The 25,480-nt window shown below is 46.0% G+C and overlaps 2 protein-coding genes across 16 annotated transcripts in view; one reads left to right on the forward strand and one right to left on the reverse strand.

Moving 5' to 3' along the window:
- CCR8 (C-C motif chemokine receptor 8) overlaps nt 1-25,480 on the forward strand; it is a 133,405-nt gene that overhangs the window by 98,221 nt on the left and 9,704 nt on the right. For 6 of the 15 annotated variants that reach the window (XM_070776095.1, XM_070776088.1, XM_070776090.1 and 3 more), the window contains 5 exons: nt 116-258; nt 7,212-9,972; nt 12,677-12,909; nt 15,084-15,449; nt 19,628-20,209. The gene's annotated coding sequence lies outside the window, so the exon portion shown is untranslated. Of the gene's footprint in view, nt 1-115; nt 259-7,211; nt 9,973-12,676; nt 12,910-15,083; nt 15,450-19,627; nt 20,210-20,967; nt 21,174-21,561; nt 22,454-25,480 lie in introns of those variants that run through there. The other 9 variants (XM_070776089.1, XM_070776093.1, XR_011562931.1 and 6 more) reach the window with 8 other exon arrangements.
- Nucleotides 1,899-3,065, reverse strand: LOC109576446 (alpha-N-acetylgalactosaminide alpha-2,6-sialyltransferase 6). The gene is given in 3 exon segments (XM_019985084.2): nt 1,899-2,353; nt 2,356-2,843; nt 2,845-3,065. Coding segments are annotated over 3 exon segments (1,164 nt in total).

Genomic DNA, 25,480 nt, shown 5'->3' on the forward strand with positions numbered 1-25,480 from the left:
GGGTCCAAGTTCCACAGGTGGAATGTGGCTGCGTTGGGATTCAAGCCCAGGTTGAGGGCACCCAAAGCTACCATTGTTCATTCCCATCTCTTCTTTTACACTTGTCTGTTTCCAGTCACTCATTTCTGGTGAAACCTGTGTCCTTTCAAGGCCTGTCCCTTGGCAGCTGTTTCACAGCAAGACAGTGGAAGGTGGAAGTCAGAGGGACCCACGCTGCAGCCACGCTGCCAGATTCCAAATCCTGTCTGGATTAGCCAGGTGACCTCAACATGTTACTCAACTTCTTTTTATTCTTCACTTATAAAATGGGCATAATACCAGACTTGCTTCATAGAGCTGCTAGAAAATTGAGTAAATTGTTATTTGTAAAGCTCCTAGAACAATGCCTGATACAATAAGTATTCATTAAGTCCTTGCTGTTATTCCTCCCACACCATTACATAAATGGTCTCTTTTCATGGGACTGTCTTTCCCCATTGTCAACTGTATTCAAGATTTTTTTTTTTTTTTAACATTTACCTTGTGGCTTAGAGTGCCCCTGGCCCACGGTCACTTGTCTCCAGGTATGTGTGTGTCCAATTTAAAAAACAGGAATGTGTACTGGACTGAGCAGGAAGCCTGGACCCTCTCAGGTGCTTAGTAAATGAGTGCAGCTGTTAGGGGAGAGGACTCCCTTTAACCCTCAGAAGAGTTCTATAGGGCAAATCCATATTTGTTATTCCTACTTTACAAGTAAGAAAGGTGAGGAAAGAGGAGGTTGAATAATTTTGCCCCAGGGCACATGGCTAATCATAGATAGGTTTTTTAAAAAATGTATCTATTGATTGATTTTTGGCCTGCTGGGCCTTCATTGCTACACGGGCTATTCTCTAGCCGTGGTGAGCGGAGGCTACTCTCTAGTTTCGGTGTGTGGGCTTCTCACTGTGGTGGCTTCTCTTGTTGCGGAGCATGGGCTCTAGACCCCGCGGCCTTCAGTACTTGCAGCTGGGCTCAGTGGTTCTGGCTCCCGGGCTCTAGAGCACACGCTCAGTAGTTGTAGTGCTCGGGCTTAGCTGCTCCACGGCATGTCGGATCTTCCCAGATCGGGGATCGAACCCTTGTCTCCTACCTTGGCAGGCAGAGTGTTTACCACTGAGCCACCAGGGAAGCCCATAGGTAGGGTTTTGAAGCAGGCTGTTGCTCCAGTGTGTGTCCCTTCACCTCTGCCTTACTCTTCTCCCAGGAAAACAGCTTGTGCAGGATGGACCAGAAAATGGACAGTGTCACCAGAGTGGGGATTGTTCAAGGAATGAGTGACTGGAGACAGCGGCGAAGCTGTTACTGTAGCTCTAGTGGGACGTGCTGTGGAGTCAGATATATTTTGAAGGTTGAAACAACAAGACGTGCTAGTGGATTGGATGTACAGGGTGAGGCAGAGAGAGGAGCTAATGGATTATGGTTCTTTTTGTCTTATTTTTCTGGACTACAATCGCTTTACAATCTCTGTTAGCTTCTGCTGCACAGTGAAGTGAATCAGCCATATGTATACATACAGCCCCTCCCTCTGGGGCCTCCCTCCCATCACTTCCCCCATAGAGTATTACTCCACCCCTGAAAGGAACGAAATAGGGTCATTTGCAGAGAAAACAGATTCTGTTTTTCACTTGAGCATGGGAGATGCAGATGTCGTTTGTCGGGAGAGGACCAAGACACCGGTCACCAGTCTCACCAGTCTCTCACCCCTGGAGACCCCCCAACCCCACAAATGCCCCAGCCTGGCCTCCTACTCCCACACAACCTCTCTTTAGCCCTGGAAAGTGAGGGGGCAACACAAAATTCGCAGCTTCCTGGGACAGGAGCCCACTGTCCAGCCAATAGGAAGTGATTTGGGGTCCACCCTGGGGCTCTGAACCAAGGCCTCAGGGGAGAGGACATAACCTTAACCTCAGATTACTCTGATTGACTGTGCTTGGACCCTGAATGGACAGGAAATACCCTTGATACCCATTAACCACGTAGAAGCCAAAATCCCTGTTTGGCCAAGAGATTCCCCCAGGCCCTGAATGGCTGGAGGATACACCCTCTTCAAGGTCTGACGGGTCGGAAGACACTCTTGGAAGCCATGATTGGCCAGGAGATGGCCTGCGTGGATTCCCACTTCTCCTTTGTCCCTCATGAGAGCCCCACAGGCAGGGTGGCCTAGGTCCAGGAGGGTAGGAGAAGGTGATTCTGTACAGCTGGGCCCAGGAAGAGAAGACCCTCTTCTTCCTGATGAAGTGGTGGTGGTTGCCCTTCTCATTCTGAATATCGGTGACACACTCGTCCAGCGCCTTAGGCTCGTAGTAGTGGTAAGGCATGTGCTGTAGGCGGGGCTGCTGCAGTAGTCCGGGGGCACCATGCCATAGATGGGCACGTGGTCACACTACTCCACTGCAGTCGCCATGGTGAACCAGCCTGTGCTCAGCCACGAGTAGGACTCTTCCCTGTCCTTGCCCGTCTCACTCTGGAAGAGGTCATCAGACTGGCTCATGCAGCCAAGAGAGATGGCGTAAGCGTCCATGTTGGGGAACACCAGGCCTGCCCACTGGACGACGTGCACCAGGCTGTCCTGGGGCTTCTGCGTCTTGTTTGGAACACCCCAGAAGATGAACACGGTTTCGGAGGTCTGGTTGATGAACTCCTAGAGTCTCCACAGCACACGGAATACACTGGAATGGGCCCCTACGCAGAAGGTGGTCTTGTTACCCACAAGGTGGTCTGAGTAGCCTGTGGTGGGGGTGTCGTTCATGCAGATTGTGCACTCTGCCTGCTTGACCTCAGGGCCCAGTTTGGTTCCTAGCAGGTGGCTGGAGCTGGTGACAATCACATTGGTAGCACCAGGAGGGCAGTGTCTTGTGGGTGAGAATGGGGATGTAGCCGTCAGTGATGCCCTACTTCTTGAGGTTGACCAGCTGGCGGATCTGGCCCCGCAGGGAGCTGTAATGAGAGGCCTCACTCGCACTGTTGGGGCTACAGAGGATGAGGGTGGTGATGAGAGCAAAGAGGATCAGGAACGCTGCTGACCGCTGCTGTTTGTTGTTACTCATCTCTCTCTGGCGACTGCTGTGGGGCAGAGGCCGGCATCCTGCAGATGGCCCAGGGGGTAGGGGTGTGGGGTCACACCTCCCCTGGGGGGCGCCAGCTCCCCTCAGCCCCCAAGCCCCCTCACATGGTGCCTGGAGCCGAGTTGAGGTCTGCGCTGCTCTGGCTGCCCAGGCCCCACTGCCGAAACAGCTGTTTTGATTGATTCTGGTTTTTCAGTGAAATAAGGGTGTACAGGGCATGCTCAGTTGCACAGTCATGTCCGACTCTTTGAGACTTCATGGACTGTAGCCTGCCAGGTTCCTCTGTGCATGGGATTCTCTAGGCAAGAATACTGGAGTGGGTTGCCATGCCCTCCTCCAGGGGATCTTCCCAACCCAGGGATCAGATCCCAACTGGCATCTCCTGTGTCTCCTGCATTGTAGGCAAATTCTTTACCACTGAGCCACAGGGGAAGCCAAGAAGCAAGGCAATTGACTGGTAATGAGGACAGAGTGTGGGGTGAAATGGTTGTTTTGGAGGCTGGGAGGCTGAGTGTATGGGGGACATTGAGTAGAATAGCCTGGTAATGAGGAAAGCCCGCTTGAGTCTTGTCGTCAGGAGCTAAGTGCAACTAACCAGGTGCTCATATGGGTGCTCAGTCGTGTCTGACTCTTCGCAACCTCGTGGACTGCAGCCCACCAGGCTCCACTGTCCATGAGATCCTCCTGACAAGACATACTGGAGTGAGGTGCCACTTCCTTCTCCAGGGGATCTTTCCAACCCAGGGTTCAAACCTGTGTCTCCTGCACTGGCAGGCAGATTCTTACCACTGAGCCACATGAGAAGCTCCAAGCAGGAGATAATACATACTTCAACCAGGAGCTACTATGTGGAACAGACAGGTGGGCTTAGGAGTGCTGAGGTTCGGTTAGGCAAGTGTGAGATAGATGGCAGGAAGGTCCTTGAATCAGCCTCCTTCCTACTCCCCAGACCTTGGTCCTGTTTCTGATGCTGGTCTTGTTTTTACTGGTGCCTTCCTGGTCTCTTTGCCCCCATCTACCTTCCTGCCCTTCACCCCTCTGGGCCTCAGCCATCCTCCTCCTCTGTCTCCCCTGACGCCTCCTTAAATTTCTCATCCTGAGAAAACCAGGCCCACAAGCCAGCTCAGCCAGAAGTGGAACCAGTACTTCAAAAGGGCACAGTAATAGTGATTTTCTCTGTTTGACAAAGACTCCTACCTGTGTGCCAGCACCAGAGCTGATTTTCTTAGAATGCAGGCTCCTTGAAGTTGGAGGAAGCAGCTTGTCCACCCATCAATTAAGTGTGGCCCAAGGTGTAATTATTGTTAGGCCTGTTGTGAGAGGCGAAGGTGGTCCCTGAGCTGTCCCCTCTGCTGTGGACCCAGGTCCAAAGGACTCAGCTGGAATGCGTCCCAGTCTCCCTTCAGACTGAAGGACTTATTCCCCCAGCTTCTGGGAGTGCTGTGGGCAGGTGGTCCCCTGCTGTCGGCAGGCTCAGGAATGGTTTATAAGTCCAGCCCGCATCCAGTGACTGGTCTATACCAGGTTATAAAGGCCTGACTTTCTCAACCCAAGTTGAGTCCCAGAAGGGTCATTCCAGTGACAGAGCTCCTGGGGGAGTTGGCGGGGAGTGAGCTGAGGCTTCACAGCTTCACCTCTCCATCTCCTCAATTCTTGCCTCCCTCCTCTCCCTCCCACAGATGTTGACCTCAAGGGCACCCCTTAATCAGCATAATCACCCTCATCTCCCACTCAGAGATTCTTCTGGGGGACCCAACTTGCAACAGTTGAGGCCGGTAGTGACCCAAGAAAGCAGACACTAAGGTGAAATTGGTTTTCTTGGCATAGCACTAACATCACACCTGAACTCTAAAATGGTCCCTTCCCTGGATTCCTCCTGTTCTACAAAATCATAATTGCACGTGTGTTTTGCTGAAGGTTTTCACTTCATCTCAGGTTCAAAGGATTTGTTAACAAAATAAGCCACTCGTTCTATACAAATAAATAATACAAATGTTTGTTAGAAGATTATCTAGCTTACTTTCAATATATTAACATTAAAAGAAAAGATAAATAGAAACAACAGAGGATACATATGCAAGGAGATCAAACTAGTCAATCCTAAAGGAAACCAGTCCTGAATAGACACTGGAAGGACTGATGCTGAAGCTGAAACTCCAGTACTTTGGCCACCGGATATGAAGAGCCAATTCATTGGAAAAGACCCTGATGCTGGAAAAGATTGAAAGCAGGAGGAGAAGGGGATGACAGAGGATGAGGTGGTTGGATGGCATCACTGACTTGATGGGCATGAGTTTGAGCAAGCTCTGGGAGTTGGTGATGGACAGGGAGGCCTGGTGTGCTGCAGTCCGTGGGGTCACAGAGTCAGACACGATTGAGCGACTGAACTGAACTGATCTGAGAGGATACACCACCACTGGATGCTGGGTTTTGACCAGCATCCAGACTCAAACAGCACTGGGAAGTCCCGGTGACACAGCATGTCTGGAGTCCCAGTTGGGAAAAAGGACCCAGGCATCGCATCTGCTCTGTGGGTGAGACTTCAAAGACTGCACCTCAGGGTTCCCGCTTTTAATCCCAGGACGCAAACTGATATCATTAATCTGTAAGCAAATAGCAGCTCTGGTTTCCTGTTAATGCTGTTTGCTTTGTCTTATAAAACTTGGAATGTTGTTAAGCCCAGGGACTTGGTTGGCCAGGGCACCTCCAGGGGCTCAACAGTCTCAAGATACATCCTCTATCTATGGTGTTTGCAAGGCTTCCAGTCACAGCAAGCAGTCACTCACAGTCAGGGCAGTGTCCAGGCAGGTTAGAAGCAAGGTCAGAGGCCTGCTCTGCTTCGTCTGTGAAGCCTAAACAAGACTATTTAATTTCCCTAACAAGGTGTCACCTTCTAGGCCCCAAGCCCACCTCCTTCCTCAAGTGTAAGTTGTTCCCACACTTTCTCCTCTGCTCCCCTAGCCTCCAGACCATGGCCCTGTTTTGTGAGTCAATGTGAGGACATGGGGGGATGTGCCTACTTCTGTCATGCTGCCATGTCGTATTCTGGGCAGGTCAGAACTTGAGGCTGCCAGAGCAACTGGAAAGTGGGGGCAGAAATGCCAGGAAGGAGGAAAGGCAGAGAGCCCTGAAATCTGAGTGAAAACTCTCCTCCCGGTCTCTACCCTCCTCTCCATTGTGGGCTTCTTCCTTTTTTAAAAAAAAAATCTTTGTATCATTTAATATGTTATGAAAATTCATCAGCATCAGTAAGAATAGAGGTACAATATCATTTTGAAGGGCTTCCTTGGTGGCTCGGACATAAAGAATCTGCCAGTAATGCAGGAGATCCGGGTTAGATCCCTGGGTCGAGATCCCCTGGAGAAGGAAATGGCAACCCACTCCAGTATTCTTGCCTGGAGAATCCCGTGGACAGAGAGCCTGGTGGGCTACAGTCCTTGGAGTCACAAAGAGTCGTACACGACTGAGTGCCTTTCACATCATTTTGAATGCCTGTGTATATTCCACTGTACAGATATACTGTAATTTAACCTTCTACTATTGGTCATTTGGAGTGTTTCCAATTGTTAAGATTAATTTCGGGGGAGGGGGGTTTGTGGGCTTTTCTTTCTTCAAGCTGAAGGAAGGGCTTCCCTGGTGGCTCAGTGGTAAAGAATCCGCCTGCCAGGAGACACAGGATGGATCCCTGGTCCAGGAAGATCCCACTTGCCACAGAGCAGCTAAGCCTTTGTGCTGCAGTTACTGATCCTGCACTCTAGAGTCTGGGAGGCACGACTACTGAGTCCGTGTGCCACAGCCACTGAAATCCGCGCCCCCTAGTGCCCGGGCCGTGAAACAGGAGAGGCCACTGCAATGCAAAAGCCGCACACTGCAGCTGGAGAGTAGCCCCCGATTGCCCCAAGTAGAGAAAAGCCCGTGCAACAGTGAAGACCCAGAGCAACCAAAATCCATTCATTAATTATTTAAAAACCTGAAGCGAAAGTCGCTTGGTTGTGTCCGACTCTTTGCGACCCCCTGGACTATACAGTCCGTGGAATTCTCCAGGCCAGAATACTGGAGTGGGTAGCCTTTCTCTTCTCCAGGGGATCTTCCCAACCCCGGGTTGAACCCAGGTCTCCTGTGTTGCAGGCAGAGTCTTCACCAGCAGAGCTACGAGGAAAGCCCTAAAAAGCCTGAAGAAGACCACTTACGACGTCATGCTGTTCCCAGCTGGAAGCAGGTCTCCAGTGTCGCCAGGACTGTCCCATCTCTTGGGTTTGCTGGTGCTGCCGGCAGCCTGACAGGCTCAGAACCAGAGGAAAAGAGGGGCTACTGCCAGGGAGGAGGAGGTTTGTGGTCAGGGAGACCGAAGCCTACAGGCAGGAGTGGCTAAAACACCCAGTCCTGGGAACTTCGTCCACACCACCTCAGTGGCAGACGGAGATGAGGCTGACAGTTGATACGGAGAGACAGGAAAGGGTCTTGGATTCCCAAGAAGCAAGCCTGAGACCAGGGTACAAGTAGTTTATTGGGAGGTGGTTCTGATTCCGGTGGTGAAAAATTAGAAGGTAGGACCTTTGTTCTTGTCTTCTTTGAAGGAAGAATTCAGCAGAGACCAAGATTGTGAAAAGATAAAGGTGTTTATAAAAAGAAGCAGAATATGTGTAAAAGAACACGCAGCTGAACTCAGAGAGTTATGTGCAACGGGGCTGGCTTAGGTTGCTTAAATCAGGTAGTTTTCTGCTTTTGTTTTCTGACCAGTCATCTTCATATCTGGTCCTTGTATGGGCACGCATATCTCAGCCAAGATGGATTCCAGCTGACCTCTTCTCCCTCCTTTTGTCCTTCCCCTCGACTGAGGGCCTTCTCTGGGTGTGTGTTGAGCCAGGAAACCCCACAAGAATGCACCCCGTCTGGGCTCAGTGCACCCGCTGGCCTCCCATCTCGAAGCATCAGCAGGAGACCAGCTGCAGTTGCTCAGCCGGGGGCCTGTGCATCTCCTACCTCAGGTCTGAAGAGAGGAGCCTGACCCAGATGTTACTGAGTAGCGTCTGCTGTGAGCACCCAGGGCCCAGGCCCGCTGGGAACCCTCTGAGATGGGGCCAGGACTAGGGTGAGGCACTTGGGGTGCCGGATTAAGGAGGGACCCACTCTCGCACAACCCTGGTAGATGCCGCCTTAAACCTTGCACCCCGGAGCCTCTCTTACCTTGCCCTAGTCCCTGCCCTGCTCTGAGAGACTGTGCAGAACTAACCTCACGATTGTTCCGTCCACAGCTGGGAGCCAGGGATCTTGTCGCTGAGCTTTTCAATGATTGAGCATTTCCCCTGGGTTGTTAAATCTCAGCACTTGCAGCCCTGAGGCAGAGTCAGAGGGAGGAAGAGCTGGTCCTGCAGGAACCTCAGAGGTCTGCTGAAGGCACGCAGGCCTGGGTGTCCATGGCCCCTGCAGTGGACAGAGAGGATGTGTTTAGAGGATGTGTTTAGAGTTCAGGGAGCCTGAATATATCCCTCCTCTCTCCGGGGCCCACCCCCTTCTGCTTCTGTGACCTCTGAAGCCAGTGAAGGAAACGTTCAAGAGAATCACTTGGAGAACTAGGCTGTGTCTTCGGAATCTGGAGATGCCAGGACTGGTAGTCTTCTCATACCTCGAGGTAGCCACCTTGTGTAATCCTTGAGGTGAGGTGCATCTGCAGTAGAGCAAGAGGTGGGCCACCTGGGAAAGACCTGCCCTTCCCAGAAGCGGGGCCTGGGCGTCTCAGGGCCAGAGATGAACCCCAACCATGGGAGCCAGAGTTTCAGTGTCCTGGGCATCCTACATGAGAAGACAACCAGCAGGGAAGTCCATGGGAAATGCGGGGGTAGCAGCCGGGCTTAAAATGTATCACCCAGATCAGTGACGGAAGTTCCTTCAAAAACCCACAAAGATGCTCCGCGGGAAAGAGGCAGCCTCAGGCACTGCCACACAGAGGACCTCAGTGACAGGCTGTTCCCAGAGCAGCCATGATATGCCTTTTCTGCTCCCCACCCTGCCTGCCCAGCCCAGCCCAGCCCTGGCGGAGGAAGGGCAGCAGAGTGAGAAGGGAGGGAGAAGAAGGGAAGGACAAGGAGGAGAAGCCACCCTCTCCCACCTCCCCCAGGCCAGTTTCCTTGGCAGGAGGCCCAGGGAACGTCAGGTGGATAAGAGATCAATGCTTTGATATTTTATTGGACTGGACTTTTAAAAATACCTTTTAAAAAAAGTATTAACACCCAAGTCTGACTCAGAAAGATGTGGGGTCTGAGCAGTCATCTGTGTAAGGATGGGTGAATCAGCATTCAGCAGTACAGTTGGCAGAGACAGCAGTTGGAGAGAAAAATATCATTTTCAGCTACTGTCCTCCTGGGTTCATCCATTCAATAAACCCTTGTCCTCCATTCTAGCTTTGCCCAAATGTGCTAAAATGGCATTATTTAACAATTCTGTCTGTATTTATAGAATTTGTTCAGAACCTGGAAGAGAGATGTGGTTAATAGACATCCCCCACCCCCGCCACCAGCCAGTGAGAACTCTCCCCCTGCATGATGACAGTTTCCAAAAGCAACAGAACAGTTGGGAGATAAGAAGCCACCCCAGTCGTGACTGCTGCAGCCTTCCCCACCTCTCCCCTGCCAGAGAGGCCCTGGAGGTTGAGATGCAATCACAGTAGCCAAGACAGGAAATTCTAAGAACCAGAATATTAATAGTAATACTGGAATTGACATTCAGCCAGAGTTCAGCATTCCTGCAATCCCAGCTCTCAATGGCCAGCATTGTTATTAAATAGCTTGAACATCATCTCTGAGGAAAGCTGGATCTCCTGTGCTTGCTGATGGCTCGGTGTTGGATGCCAAAGGAATTCTCCTTCTCATCCAAGGTGGTATAAGGAAGGGTCAGTCTTGCTCAAGGCTTTCGAATATAGTGTGCACACAGATCCCCTGGGTCCTTGTCAGAATGCAGAGTCAGATCTGGAGTAGGGCAGGAGTGTGCATTTCTAACTAGCTCCCAAGTGGTGTCAGTGCTTTGGTGCATGGACTACATTTACAATAGCAAAGATCCAGAACAGTGGTTCTCCACTTTAGCTACACATGAGAATCACATGGGGGAATTTGCAAAAAACTCAGATTCAGATTTCATTGGAGTGGGATCCTGATGCTGATGTTTTTAAAATTCCCCTATAATTCTATAAGGGCTTCCCTGATGGCTCAGTGGTAAAGAATCCACTTGCCAATGCAGGAACCACAGAAGACGCAGATTCGGTCCCTGGGTCAGAAAAATCCCCTGGAGGAGGAAATGGCAGCCCACTCCAATATTCTTTTTTTTTTTTTTTTCACTCCAATATTCTTGCCTGGGAAATCCCATGGACAGAGGAGCTTGGCGGGCTACAGTCCATAGAGTCCCAAAGAGTTGGACCCATTTTTTTTTTTTTTGGACCCATCTTTGCAAGTGAACAACAAGACAATTTTATAAACAGCTAAGATTGAGAAATAGATTTATAATAAGAATCGTGACACTTATTTATTCCATAACTGTTATTTATTTATGGAAGATAAATGTGGTTAAGGACTTAATGCCAACACAGACAAAGGATGATTCTTCTAAATCCAGGTGACGTTGAAAATACCTAGGAAGAGTCACCCCACCTGAACCCTAGTATGTCACACCAGTGCATGAAATGGCTGCTGATAAAATCGCCACCCTAACTGCATCCAGAAAGGCCAGGACAGCCCCACTGAGTGGGTTGTGGGCACTCTGAATTATCTGTGCAGAAAGAAGGGGAGGGAGGGTATGTGTGAGTACGTATGCTCGAGAGACATTTATGCACGTGATGGAAATTCAGCGTCGACCAAAATGTCCCTTCCTCCCTCAAGTCTCACAGTTTAAAAGTAGTTTTGTCCTTTTTATTCATTTGACTCAAGGTGATGATGGCAGTGCTTCGAGACTAGGCACTCTAAATTTCTTAAGTGACTTTTGTATTAATTTCCCAGGATTGCATGACAAGTTACCAAAAACTCAGTGACTCAAACGATAGAAATGCATTTCCTCACGGTTCTGGGGGCCAAAGTCCAAAATCAAGATGTAGGCGGGGCCACGTTCTCTCTGAAACCTTTTGGGGAGAATCCATTCCATGTCTTAGGTGGGTGGCAAGTCTTGGTGTTCCTTGGCTTGTAGACACATCACTCCAATCTTTGCCTCTGTCACCCTCTGGAATCCTCCCTGTGTCTGTTCACTTCTAAGGACATCAGTCATATTGGATTAAAGGCCCACCCTGCTTAAGTATGACCTCAGTTCAGTTCAGTTCAGTCACTCAGTCATGTCTGACTCCTTGTGACCCCATGAATCACAGCACGCCAGGCCTCCCTGTCCATCACCAACTCCCGGAGTTCACTGAGACTCACGTCCATCGAGTCAGTGATGCCATCCAGCCATCTCATCCTCTGTCGTCCCCTTCTCCTCCTGCCCCCAAATCCCTCCCAGCATCAGAGTCTTTTCCAATGAGTCAACTCTTTGCATGAGGTGGCCATGAGGTGGAGTTTCAGCTTTAGCATCATTCCTTTTAAAGAAATCCCAGGGCTGATCTCCTTCAGAATGGATTGGTTGGATCTCCTTGCAGTCCAAGGGACTCTCAAGAGTCTTCTCCAACACCACAGTTCAAAAGCATCAATTCTTCGGCGCTCAGCCTTCTTCATAGTCCAACTCTCACATCCATACATGACCACAGGAAAAACCATAGCCTTGACTAGACGAACCTTTGTTGGCAAAGTAATGTCTCTACTTTTGAATATGCTATCTAGGTTGGTCATAACTTTCCTTCCAAGGAGTAAGCGTCTTTTAATTTCATGGCTGCAATCACCATCTGCAGTGATTTTGGAGCCCCCCAAAATAAAGTCTGACACTGTTTCCACTGTTTCTCCATCTATTTCCCATGAAGTGGTGGGACCGGATGCCATGATCTTCGTTTTCTGAATGTTGAGCTTTAAGCCAACTTTCACTCTCCACTTTCACTTTCATCAAGAGGCTTTTTAGTTCCTCTTCACTTTCTGCCATAAGTTGTAATGAATATCATCTGCAATGATCTGATTTCTAGAAAAGATCACATTCTAGGACTCTGAGAAGAGCATGAATTTGGGGGCAGGATGCTCTCCAATCCAGTACACTCTTCTTACCTAAAGATGGGAAGATTCCTAAAGCCATCACAGGTCCATGTGAGAAATACCTTGCCCAAATCCCCTTGCAAAGAGGGGTTCTTTGTTTTGCACCAGAGCCCAGCCTGTTCCCTTTCCAGCACAGCATAATGGAGAGCATGCAGAACACAGAGCCTGGTGGACCTGAGGTCAAATCTCCACTTAGAGAGGTGGCTTTTGGTTAAGTTGCTTATACCTTCTTGGGTTGCATTCTTAGTAACTTGGGGCAACAGGACAAATAACCAAACATTTTGTGGAAACTTTCTTCTGCACGATACACCATACTAGAACCTTTGTAGATGTAATATCATCTTCATGAAGCTGTGAGGCTAAATTAGCATATAGCCTGTACCTGACCCACTGTAGGTGCTGAACAAACACTAGTCCTTTTTCCATCCTTCCTCACTTCAGGTGCTGACAGTTTCTGCTAATCCCTGAGCGGAGCCACCCAGATAACCTGCGCTTGCATTTGTGATGGACAGCCTGGAGCCAGAGACTTGGGAGTCAGCTCTGCCAGAAACTCCACTGTGACTTTGGCAAGCCACTTAAACACCTTCCATCCAGTAACTCACTCTGCTGCCCGCTCAAGAATGAGCAGCTTCTGAGAGCAGCATGCCAGTGTGGGAAGTGAAACCCAGGGCCTGGTAGGTGAGAAGGTTCATGGGGCTGTGGAGCATCTCTGGTCCTGAGTTCCAGCACCAAAGTGGTCCTGAGTTCACCTGCCCCATCTCACCATCTGCCCCTTCATGCACCTGCCCTAATCTTTACTGGGCTGTGTTCTCAGCTCTCTGTGGATCTGCCAAGGGTTAACTAGCTTCTGACCTTTAAAGAAAATGTGATACTAACCCAACAGTCCCTCTCTGGTTTGGATAATGTGTGTGTGTGTGTGTGTGTGTGTGTGTGTGTGAATGTGTGTTTCCTTGCTCTCTTGCAGGATTTCCTGTTTCTGCAGACTCTTTGACCACCCCATTAACTCTGGAAGTGGCTGGGCACTTGTGCAAATCTATAAGCTGCCACATCACATCCTTGATTTGTTCCTTCCTTCTTCTCCAGTTCAGTTCAGTTCAGTCACTCAGTCCTGTCCGACTTTTTGCGACCCCGTGAACCGCAGCATGCCAGGCCTCCCTGTCCAGCACCAACTCCCGGAGCCTACCCAAACTCATGTCCATTGAGTTGGTGATGCCATCCAACCATCTCATCCTCTGTCGTCCCCTTCTCCTTCTGCCCCCAATCTTTCCCAACATCAGGGTCTTTTCAAATGAGTCAGCTCATTTGAGTCAACATCATGAGTCAGCATCAGGTGGCCAAAGTATTGGAGTTTCAGCCTCAACCTCAGACCTTCCAATGAACACCCAGGACTGATCTCCTTTAGAATGGACTGGTTGGATCTCCTTGCAGTCCAAGGGACTCTCAAGAGTCTTCTCCAACACCACAGTTCAAAAGTATCAATTCTGTGCTCAGCTTTCTTTATGGTCCAACTCTCACGTCCATACATGACTACTGGAAAAATCATAACCTTGACTAGACGGACCTTTGTTGGCAAAGTAATGTCTCTGCTTTTTAATATTCTGTCTAGGTTGGTCATAACTTTCCTTCCAAGGAGTAAGTTTCTTTTAATTTCATGGCTGTGATCATGATCTACAGTGATTTTGAAGCCCCACCTCAAAAAAAGTCTCTCACTGTTTCCACTCTTTCCCCATCTATTTGTCATGAAGTGATGGGACCGGATGTCATGATCTCAGTTTTCTGAATGTTGAGTTTTAAGCCAACTTTTTCATTCTTCTCTTTCACTTTCATCACAAGGCTCTTTAGTTCTTCTTCACTTTCTGCCATAAAGGTGGTGTCATCTGCATATCTGAGGTTATTAATATTTCTCCTGGCAATCTTGATTACAGCTTGTGCTTCATCCAGCCCAGCATTTCTCATGATGTACTCTGCATATAAGTTAAATAAGCAGGGTGACAATATACAGCCTTGACGTACTCCTTTTCCTATTTGGAACCAGTCTGTTGTTCCATGTCCAGTTCTAACTGTTGCTTCCTGACCTGCATACAGATTTCTCAAGAGGCAGGTCAGGTGGTCTGGTATTCCCATCCCTTTCAGAATTTTCCACAGTTTATTGTGATCCACACAGTCAAAGGCTTTGGCATAGTCAATAAAGCAGAAATAGATATTTTTCTGGAACCCTCCTGCTTTTTCGATAATCCAGCTGATATTGGTCCCTTCTTCTCCAGGGACCTCTTTATTGAGGGCTGGTGTGTCTTCTTGGCACAGCTGACACTTCTGAAGGGCTCAGCTGCCAAATTGGCTGAGTATGGGCAGTTTTTCAGGTTGTCAAGCAGTAGAAATATGGGGGGAGGTCCTACCACCAGTTTATTGGACAAGCTTGGAACATCCCAGCTCTTCAATAATAACAACCCATCATATTCATAAGGGCTAGAAAATTTCCCAAGCACATTCATACTTATTATCTCATTAAATCACAACATCTGCATGGAGACTTTGTGCCAATTTTATAGATGAAGATCCTAACCCCTTGTCAAAATGTGATCTGCAAGCTGACACCATTGGCATTGCTTGGGAGCCAGTTTGACATGCAGAATCTTGGGCTCAGACCTGCTGAGTCATGACCTGCCATTTAAGATGATTCCCAGGTGATCTGTGAGGGCTTCCCTTGTGGCTCAGCTGGTAAGGAATCTGCCTGCAATGAGGGAGACCTGGGTTCGATCCCTGGGTTGGGAAGATCCCCTGGAGATGGGAAAGGCTACCCATTAGATCGCAGAGTCGGACACGACTGAGCGACTTTTCACTTTCACAGGTGATCTGTGTGCACATTAAAGAGTGGAAGTGCTGGACTAAAGGATAGTGACTCTCCCAGCATTCCAGGACAGCATGATGGCTCACCTGGGATGAAAACCCAGGCTCCAAGAGGTAGAGGCACTGAGCCTTGTAATAAGGGGGAGAAAACCGAACCATCAAGCATCTTCTCAGGGCAACCACTGGACTTGTCTGGAAGAGCTCCATACATCACTTTGGTTGCCCTACTTGAGTGATGGGGGAGCAAAGGAAACAAACTGCTGTGCAAAAGAAGGAATTTGTGTTGATCCTGAGAACAAAGACAAAGGTGGGCAGAGAAATTAGGAGGAGAAAAGAGGAGGAGCGTGCCAGAGCATTGGAGGAAGAGGTACAGTAATGTTTGTAAATTCTTGGTGGGAATGGATTGCTTTGGGGGAGTTGTTTTGTTTTTGGTAGACAGTGTGAATGGGTGGTGTTTTATACAAAGTGGAGTCTTGGAATGACACAGTGAAGCTGGGAACTGGCTGGTGCCGGACTGTTGTGAGCCCTCAGAGGGCCCTGGAACTGCATAGTGACTGTCTGGACCAGCTTATTTCCTGTTCTTGGAATCCCTAGGACCTTGCATAATATAGCCAAAATGTTTCTCGTATGAATGAACGAGAGCATAAACAAAGTCCATAAATATTATCCTGTCCAACTCCCTCATTTTTTTCCCTGCCTGTTTGTTGTAGATTGGCTTTAAAAAATTTTATCATAAGATACATTAAATATTATAACATGAAAATACAGATATGCAATTTGAAAAAAAAGTAATAAAATGAATACCAATATAGTCATCATTCCAAATCAAGAAACAGAACATCAAAGATTTTATGCTTTTTTTTACTTAATGTTTTTGACTGTGCCTCCAGCATGCAGGATCTTAGTTCCCTGACTAGGGATAGAACCCAGGCCCCTTGCAGTGGAAACGTGGAGTCTAAACCACTGAACCACCAGGAAAGTCTTGACATCTTCAAACAATCTGCAAATGTTTTCTTTTGTAAGCTTTGAGGTAGGAGCCTAAGTAACTTTTTCATATAGATAATCAATTTTGACTCAAGATTTGTTGAAAAAGTTTTCCTTTTCTCACTAAGCTGCAGTGCCAACTTGTTCTTAAAAAAAATTCTGTCTCTGAATAGGTTTGCTTCTGGGTTCCATCTTTGATTCTTTGATCTACCTGTTATTTTCAGTGTAAAACTATGTGATCTAATTACCAAAGCTTTATAATAATTACTCATATCTGACATGATGAGACCCCATATTCTTCTTCTTTAGCAGTATCTTGGCTCTTTATAGGCATTTGTGTTTCTAAATAAATTTTAGAATTAGTTTGTTAATCACCAAAATGTATTGTGAGAATTTTTTTATAATTATATAGAACCTTTAAGTCAGTTTGGGGGAGAACTCATATCTTTTGATATTTAGTCTTCTAAAGCATAAATAGGATATTTCTCTACAACTTTTATAAATTCTTTTATGTCTTTTAACAAAGTTTTATAATTTTTCTATAAAGATTCTTCCTCATTTATATATCAACACTTCATATTTATTGATGTTACAATAAAAAATCATTTTTAAAACTACATTTTATATATATTGTTGCAGAGACAGAAATGCAATGGAATTGTGTTATCAGCTTTTTGTTCAGCACTGTTATGTAATTTTACTGCTAACTTTAGTATCTTATCTGTAGACTCTTTTGGATTTCCAAAAGAAAGGGTTTGGTCTTTACCTTCCCATCTCCTATAAATTACGGTATCTTGTCTTCTGTCCCAGTCCTTATGCCATTTATTTGTTTCCCTTGACTTATTGCACAGGTGAATATCTCTAGTACCAAGTAGAAGTGGTGGCAGAGAAGGCATAGTTTTCTTATTCCTAATTTTAGAGGGATCTGTTTTGACATTTCGTCATTGATGTTTGGTTTTGTAGTTTCAGGTTAAAGAAGCCCCATATTGAAGAATTTTTTAATGAAGAGATGTTGTTGTTTTTTTCCCCCTTTAAAAATGAACTGTAGTCCACATGTGGGAAATGCCTATAACATAAATGTATGCAGTTCTACACACTGAACCCATCTGTGTGACCACCACCTAGGTCCAGAGACAGCATATCACCAGATCCTGAGATATGCCTTTCCATCTTATTACTCAACCCACAATGGCACCCAATCTTCCGATACCATAGGCTAATTTTACCTGTGTTTTAGTCTCTTATGTAAGTGGAGTCATAGTACTGCCTTTGTGACTGGCTTCTTTTGTTTTTCTAAATAATTATTTATTTATTAGTGGCTGCACTGGGTCTTCATTGCTGCACTCGGGCTTCCTCTAGTTGCAGCCAGTGGGAGCGACTCTCGAGTTGCAGCATGCAGGCTTCTCATTGCAGTGGCTTCTCTTATTGTGAGCACAGGCTCGTGAGTACATGGGCTTCAGTAGTTGCTGCACATGATCTCAGTAGCTGAGGCTTGTGGGCTTAATTGCTCATGGCATATGGGATCTTCTTGGACCAGGGATTAAACCAGTGTCCACCTCATTGCAAAGTGAATTCTTAACCACATGAGTTTGAGTGAACTCCGGGAGTTGGTGATGGACAGGGAGGCCTGGCGTGCTGTGATTCATGGGGTCACAAAGAGTCGGACATGACTGAGTGACTGAACTGAACTGAACTGAACTGGACCACCAGGGAAGCCACAGGCTTCTTCTGTGCAATGTTATGTTAATATATTCATCTATACTATTTTGTACAATTGTAGATCACTTATTCTTGACAATGAAATGTATGCTGTTGTGTGAATATACTGGAATCTATTTATCCTATGTTTGATGGGCATTTGGGTGGTTTCCTGTAAGTCTATTATGAATAGTTCAGTTCAGTTCAGTCTCTCAGTCGTGTCCGACTCTTTGCGACCCCATGAATCGCAGCACGCCAGGCCTCCCTGTCCATCACCAACTCCCAGAGTTCACTCAAACTCACATCCATCGAGTCAGTGATGCCATCCAGCCATCTCATCCTCTGTCGTCCCCTTCTCCTCCTGCCCCCATTCCCTCCCAGCATCAGAGTCTTTTCCAATGAGTCAACTCTTTGCATGAGGTGGCCAAAGTACTGGAGTTTCAGTTTTAGCATCATTCCTTCCAAAGAACACCCAGGACTGATATCCTTCAGAATGGACTGGTTGGATCTCCTTGCAGTCCAAGGGACTCTCAAGAATCTTCTCCAACACCACAGTTCAAAAGCATCAATCCTTCGGCGCTCAGCTTTCTTCACAGTCCAACTCTCACATCCATACATGACTACTGGAAAAACCATAGCCTTGACTAGACAGACCTTTGTTGGCAAAGTAATGTCTTTGCTTTTTAATATGCTATCTAGGTTGGTTATAACTTTCCTTATGAATAGTACTGCTATGAATATACTAATACATGTATTTAGTGAAATATATACTTTTGTGTTTGATACATACCTCAGAGTAGCATTGGTAAACCATTGAAAATGTGCATGTTTCACTTTAGTAGAAAAATGCCACATTATTTTCCAAAGTGGTTGCAACAGTTTCCACTCCCACCAGCAGAGTTGGAGAGTTTCATTTGCTCCATATACATGCTGAATTTTATCAGTTTTCCTGCATCTTTTGGGATGACCATGTGCTCATAAGATTTTTTTTCCCATTAATCTGTTAATGTGGTGAATTACACTTCTCATTTTTCCTCGTGAAAAAGGAACCTCTCTTTCCTGGGATAAATCCAAATTGGTCAAGATGTACAAATTGTATGTTGCTTGATTTCATGTGCTATGGTTTTTGTAGAGTTTTCACCTCAGTCTTCATTAGTGGGGTTGGCCTATATTTGAGGGGGGAGGTTGCTCTAATAACTTTTTTTTTTTTCACAAAATGAAAGAAAATGGCCCCAAGAACTAGGTATATTTAGACAACTGCACAATAGGGTCAGAGTCAAACCAGAACTGGAGATCCAACTCCCAGTTACAGCAAATCTGTACTGCAGCTCTGGTCTAGAACTCTTGGAGTAATGATGCCAGTTCCCTGAAAGGCTATGAATGCTAAGATAAACTCTTGACACCCTCCATTTCTAACAATTTTCGACTCCCTGTTTCTCCCATACTGTTTGGAAAACTGCAAATTTGATTTCCTCCTTGTTCACACGACAAGAGCTTAGCTCAGGCGTTCCCCAGTCAGAGGAATGAAACAAGGCTCTCACAGTAACCCTCCTGGGAATCTTTGGTGATATGTGCCTCTCTGCTGAGATCCCCAGACTAGATGAGTCTCACATACTCAGAAGGAACGGGTGGAGAGCACGGTTGTAGGGGCAGAAGAAGAAAACCTCTGCCTTTGTGAACCTGAGGTGCACTCTACCGTGTAGGCTTGGGTTGTCTCTCGCTCGCCTCCACTTTGCAGTGGGGGGGCTCCTCTCCCGTCCCCACCCTCTTGCTGGTGCTGCTGCAGGGTGGAGAGCGCCTGGACCACAAGGCTCCGGCTCGCCCACCCCTCCCTGAGTTATTAACCACAAGGTTCCCTCACAGGAAACTGGTGAAAATGAGTATTCATGCCTCTTCAGCCAAGGCAGTACAGACCTTCAGTGTTTCATCTTTGAGAGAAGTTTGTCCACAAAAGCTTCCAGAACAGCAGCCCTGAGAGTTTGATGGGAAACGGGATATCCACATGGTCTCAAAATATCTCTCATAAATGGCTTATTAATAACAAAGGGGAAAATAGCAACCTTCCTACTGGCAGACAGTTGAATGAAATGAACAAGATTAATATCTCCAGTGCTGGGACTAATGGACATCATGCGTTCCCTGAGAAGGACTCATCATTTCTGTAGCGTTTCTGCTGAAAATATTTAACGTGGACCTAATCACAGAGAATTATCAGACAAATCCAAACTGAGGGACATTCTGAAAAATAACTGGTCTGTATTCTTCTAAAAAATGTCAGTGTCTTAAAAACCAGAAGACGAGGTACAGTTTCTGATCAAAGATGAGCAAAAGGATTTGACAGTGGAATCCGTGCACCATCCTGGAGTGGATCCTGAACCAGAGGATGAAAAGTATTATAAAGGTCATCACCTGACATCGTTGTCACCTGACATCATCTGAAAACTGGTGAGATCGCAAAATAGACTTCTTAGAGAGTAATACCGTGTTACTGTTAAATTTCTTGATCTTGATAACGGTGCCAAGGTGACATAAGAGAATGTCCTTGTTTTTTAGAAATTCACACTGAAGGGTTTATGGAATGTGATGCCAAAATTTTCAGCTGATTTAGAAAAAATATCTATATATCACATATATATATGTGTGTGTGTATATATATATATATAGAGAGAGAGAGAGTGCACAAGTGTGTCAAAACGTTAACAGTTGGTGAATCTTGGAGAAGAATATAGCAGTTTTTTCTATATTCTTGCAAGCGTTCTTTTCTGGATATTATTTCAAAACAATAAGTTTAAAAAAATGCTTTCATATCTAGCAAATGGAAAACCACAAAGGTAAATGATAAGGATCATCTGGTGGTTTGAATATAGAGTGTCATTATTAACACGTTCTTGGTGCTAGATGTCTTCAGAGGAAATCGCTTATCTTCTTAACCCTTTAAGAAAGGGATCATCACTCCACATGTGCAGATGAGAAAGATGAAGGCTACAGAGGTGAAATAAAACATTCAAGGTCACCCAGCAAAGAAGCAGCAGGGTTGGGATTCACTCGGGTCTGTGTGAAAGCCTTCAGGTGCCACAAATTCCCTGGGATGTGACCCTGACAAAAACTGATCAGAAGAGAAGGTGGCATTTATGTCTTCTTGGTTATAAGCTGTTGGGTCTTAATTCATCTGGCCTTTTCTGAGAACTACCTCTTCTTTCCAGGCACTGCCTTGGATGTAGTGAGTAGAGACCCCCTCCCCTAAAAAAAGGCAAGATGTCTGTAAAGTCCAAAGAACACAAGGGTGGACATGGACAAGATCTACAGTGAGAAACAAGGGTTTCTGGCAGCCCAGAGGGGAAGGAAGTTGGTTCCGACTGCCCTGATGATTTTGGGTAGCTCACTCTGTTTCTGAAGAAGAATGATGGACGTAAGAGAAGGGGCACTGGTGTCACCTAGATGGTGTAACCTGGACTGGGACCAGTGCTGCCTCTTAGGAGCCATGTGGATCTTGGGAAAGTTGTCCAAAATACCTGTAGGGCTGATCTGAGAATCAGATTTAGTATAAATGAAATGCTGGTGCAGCAGGTTCGGGGCCTCTTTTAGGAGCTGTGGCCTCTGGGGACCTGGGAGTAGCTAAAAAGAAGACAGAGGTTGGTGGAAATCATATTGATGTTACCGTGTCTTTTCTCATCAAGAAACTAAAATAGAGGTGTCCCCAGCCTGGTTCCAAAATGGATATGCTGAACCAAACTTTAATGCGGGGGAGAAAAGTAAGAGGAATAATGTATTATTTTGTAAACTCTTCTTCTATGCAGGAAACGGATGAATGGTATCAGGAAAGAAAGAGAGAAGCGTCTTAACAGTCTACCTTCACCCTTAACTCAGGAGTGCTTTTCCTGGGGCAGGGGAAGAAGTCTTCCTGGCTTCCCCTTAAGAGTTCCACATATGCCCGTGACTGCCAAAGCATCCTGTCTTTGGCAAACATCCCAGTCCCTAGGCTCCTCCTGCAGAAGCTGGAATCAATAGAATAGACAGTAACCATAGGGGCAGGGATGCAAAGGCGCCCACCATAAGACAACACAGTGAGCTCAAGTTTCACCAGCAGCGGAAATGCCCACTGCCTGAGGGCTAGTACTCAGTTCTGGGGCAGACTCAACCTCAGGCCACTGACACTTAAAAAAGGAGCTGGGGTACTCCCATAACCCCAACCAGGGCCAAACATATAAGCTATGGCCGGCCCCTGAGGGGTGCTCACAGAATGAAGATATCATTACTATGTGAAGTCGAATATGCCACTTTGGTGTAAGGATTATTCTCAGCTACAGGCAGCTGAGAATCAGCCAAAAGAGGAAGAGTTCTTTGCCCTTCCCCTGGGTACCAAAAGCGAGGCATACGTTTCCCTCTGAGAAAGGTGCCCGCCCTGTACCAGAACAAGTGACTCTTATTACCAAAGATGAGTCGCTGACACCAAGTTTAGTGTGCGCAAACAGAACTTATTAAAATAGATCTTATCTTCCTTTAGTTCACTCATATATTTCCTTGACACTTCATCATAGTTCATCATCCCTGGAAGCCCAAACTTCCTTTCCTTCGTTGAAATGGTACATAAGCCTCCAAGCCTAACTGCTTTTTTGAGTTTCACCCCTTTTCTGTGGACACCTGTGGACCTAAACATATTCTGAATAAAAATTATGTCTTTTCTCTTAATCTGCCTTTTGTTAGTTTAATTCACAGACCCTCAGTTACTGAGTTAAGAAACTAGAGGAAAACAGTTTTCTCCCCAGCATATGCTTAATAATGATGAACTCAGACTTCCCTCGCACACCACTTTTTGTCATGTAAATACTTTTCGTCACTGGGAGAGAATTCCAAGTGGATTAGTAATTTCATCTATAATTTAGTTAGTAAGTTATTTACAAAATGGAAACCTCTCTGCTTTGCATTTATCAGTGATAGCCATTTTCTAAATGGCTAAAAACTTATTTTTGAAAAGATACCATATCATTATTAAAGAAAACTTTCAAAAACTTTCAAAATGAAGAGGAACAGTCTAATATCTGACTTTGAATTTCTGCCTGTTCCATTCCAGAATGTGATCCCATGCATCCGTGTCTTGACAGTTGTACCATATATACCACCTTAATCTGCTTTTCTCATCATAAAGATTTTTCTGGGTTTCTACATAGTTCTCATATGAGTTCTTCCTTTCGTTATTCATCATTCTTCAGAGAGCCATTTACCTCCTAGGACTTCTGTGACGAAAGTGCCATGGCTTGCTAAACTCCTTAAAGGGGAGTATAATATATAATTTCATCTTTTTATCTCTTCTAATGACTAGAGCAGTGCTGGGAATATGCTTAGTTCTCAGTGTTTGCAGCCTTAGGAAAAAATGTTCATAGAAGACAAATTCTAGGAATAAAGAACCATGTAAAAGACTAAGAGGTCTTATCAGTTCTTCTTGCATACAATATAGCATAAGTTTCCAGAAAATACAGCTAAAAATACGAATATTATACTATAAACCACACATTTTTCTCCATGTTCAACCCTTCAGAGCAATATTGTGGTCATACCTTTGATTGTATGCAGGCGATGTTCCTGACCACTCTTATACAGGAAATAAATATTTAGCAGTAACAAAAAAGTCTGTTTATTGTAGCTTTGTGGGGAGGTAATCTATGTGAATCTATATTTAAGTTATGACCTAAATCAAATCCCTTACAATTATACAGTGGAAGTGAGAAATAGGTTCAAGGGATTAGATCTGATAGAGTGTCTAAAGAACTATGGACGGAAGTTCGTGACATCATACAGGAGGCAGTGATCAAGACCATCCCCAAGAAAAAGAAATGCAAAAAAGCAAAATGGTTGAGGAGGCCTTACCAATAGCTGTGAAAAGAAGAGAAGCAAAAGGCAACGGAGAAAAGGAAAGATATACCCATTTGAATGCAGAGTTCCAAAGAATAGCAAGGAGAGATAAGAAAGCCTTCCTCAGCAATCAATACAAAGAAACAGAGGAAAATAACAGAATGGGAAATCTCTTCAAGATCTCTTCAAGAAAATTAGAGATACCAAGGGAGCATTTCATTGAAGATGGGCTCAATAAAGGACAGAAATGGTATGGACCTAACAGAAGCAGAAGATATTAAGAAGAGGTGGCAAGAATACACAGAAGATCTATACAAAAAAGATCTTAATGACCCAGATAACCACGATGGTGTGATCACTCACCTAGAGCCAGACATCCTGGAATGTGAAGTCAAGTGGGCCTTAGGAAGCATCACTACGAACAAAGCTAGTGGAGGTGATGGAATTCCAGTTGAGCTATTTCAAATCCTGAAAGATGATGCTGTCAAAGTGCTGCACTCAATATGCCAGCAAATTTGGAAAACTCAGCAGTGGCCACAGGACTGGAAAAGGTCAGTTTTCATTCTGATCCCAAAGAAAGGCAATGCCAAAGAATGCTCAAACTACCGCACAATTGCACTATCTCACACGCTAGCAAAGTAATGCTTAAAATTCTCCAAGCCAGGCTTCAGCAATACATGAACCATGAACTTCCAGATGCTCAAACTGGTTTTAAAAAAGGCAGAGGAACCAGAGATCAAATTGCCAACATCCGCTGGATCATCAAAAAGCAAGAGAATTCCAGAAAAACATCTATTTCTGCTTTATTGACTATGCCAAAGCCTTTGACTGTGTGGATCACAATAAACTGTGGAAAATTCTGAAAGAGATGGGAATACCAGACCACCTGACCTGCCTTTTGAGAAACCTGTATGCAGGTCAGGAAGTAACAGTTAGAACTGGACATGGAACAGCAGACTGGTTCCAAATAGGAAAAGGAGTACGTCAAGGCTGTATATTGTCACCCTGCTTATTTAACTTATATGCAGAGTACATCATGAGAAGTGCTGGGCTGGATGAAGCACAAGCTGGAATCAAGATTGCCAGGAGAAGTATCAATAACCTCAGATATGCAGATGACACCACCTTTATGGCAGAAAGTGAAGAAGAACTAAAAAGCCTCTTGATGAAAGTGAAAGAGGAGAGTGAAAAGTTGGCTTAAAGCTCAACATTCAGAAAACTAAGATCATGACATCTGGTCCCATCACTTCATGGCAAATAGATGGGGAAACGGTGGAAACAGTGGCAGACTATTTCTGGGGGCTCCAAAACCACTGCAGATGGTGATTGCAGCCATGAAATTAAAAGACGCTTACTCTTTGGAAGGAAAGTTACGACCAACCTAGACAGCATATTAAAAAGCAGAGACATTACTTTGTGGACAAAGGTACGTCTGGTTAAAGCTGTGTGTTTTCCAGTAGTCATGTATGGATGTGAGAGTTGGACTGTGAAGAAGCTGAGCACCAAAGAATTGATGCTTTTGAACTGTGGTGTTGGAGAAGACTCTTGAGAGAGTCCCTTGGGCTGCAAGGAGATCCAACCAGTCCATCCTAAAGGACATCAGTCCTGGGTGTTCATTGGAAGGACTGATGTTGAAGCTGAACCTCCACTACTTTGGCCACCTGATGCGAAGTACTGACTCATTTGAAAAGACCCTGATGCTGGGAAAGATTAAAGGCGGAAGGAGCAGGGGACGACAGAGGATGAGATGGTTGGATGGCACCACTGACTCAGTGGACACGAGTTTGAGTAAACTCAGGGAGTTGGTGATGGACAGGAAGGCCTGGCGTTCTGCAGTCCATGGGGTCGCAAAGTCAGACACAACTG

The sequence above is a fragment of the Bos indicus genome, chromosome 22 (genome assembly GCF_029378745.1).
Source record: "Bos indicus isolate NIAB-ARS_2022 breed Sahiwal x Tharparkar chromosome 22, NIAB-ARS_B.indTharparkar_mat_pri_1.0, whole genome shotgun sequence".
Lineage (NCBI taxonomy): Eukaryota > Metazoa > Chordata > Mammalia > Artiodactyla > Bovidae > Bos > Bos indicus.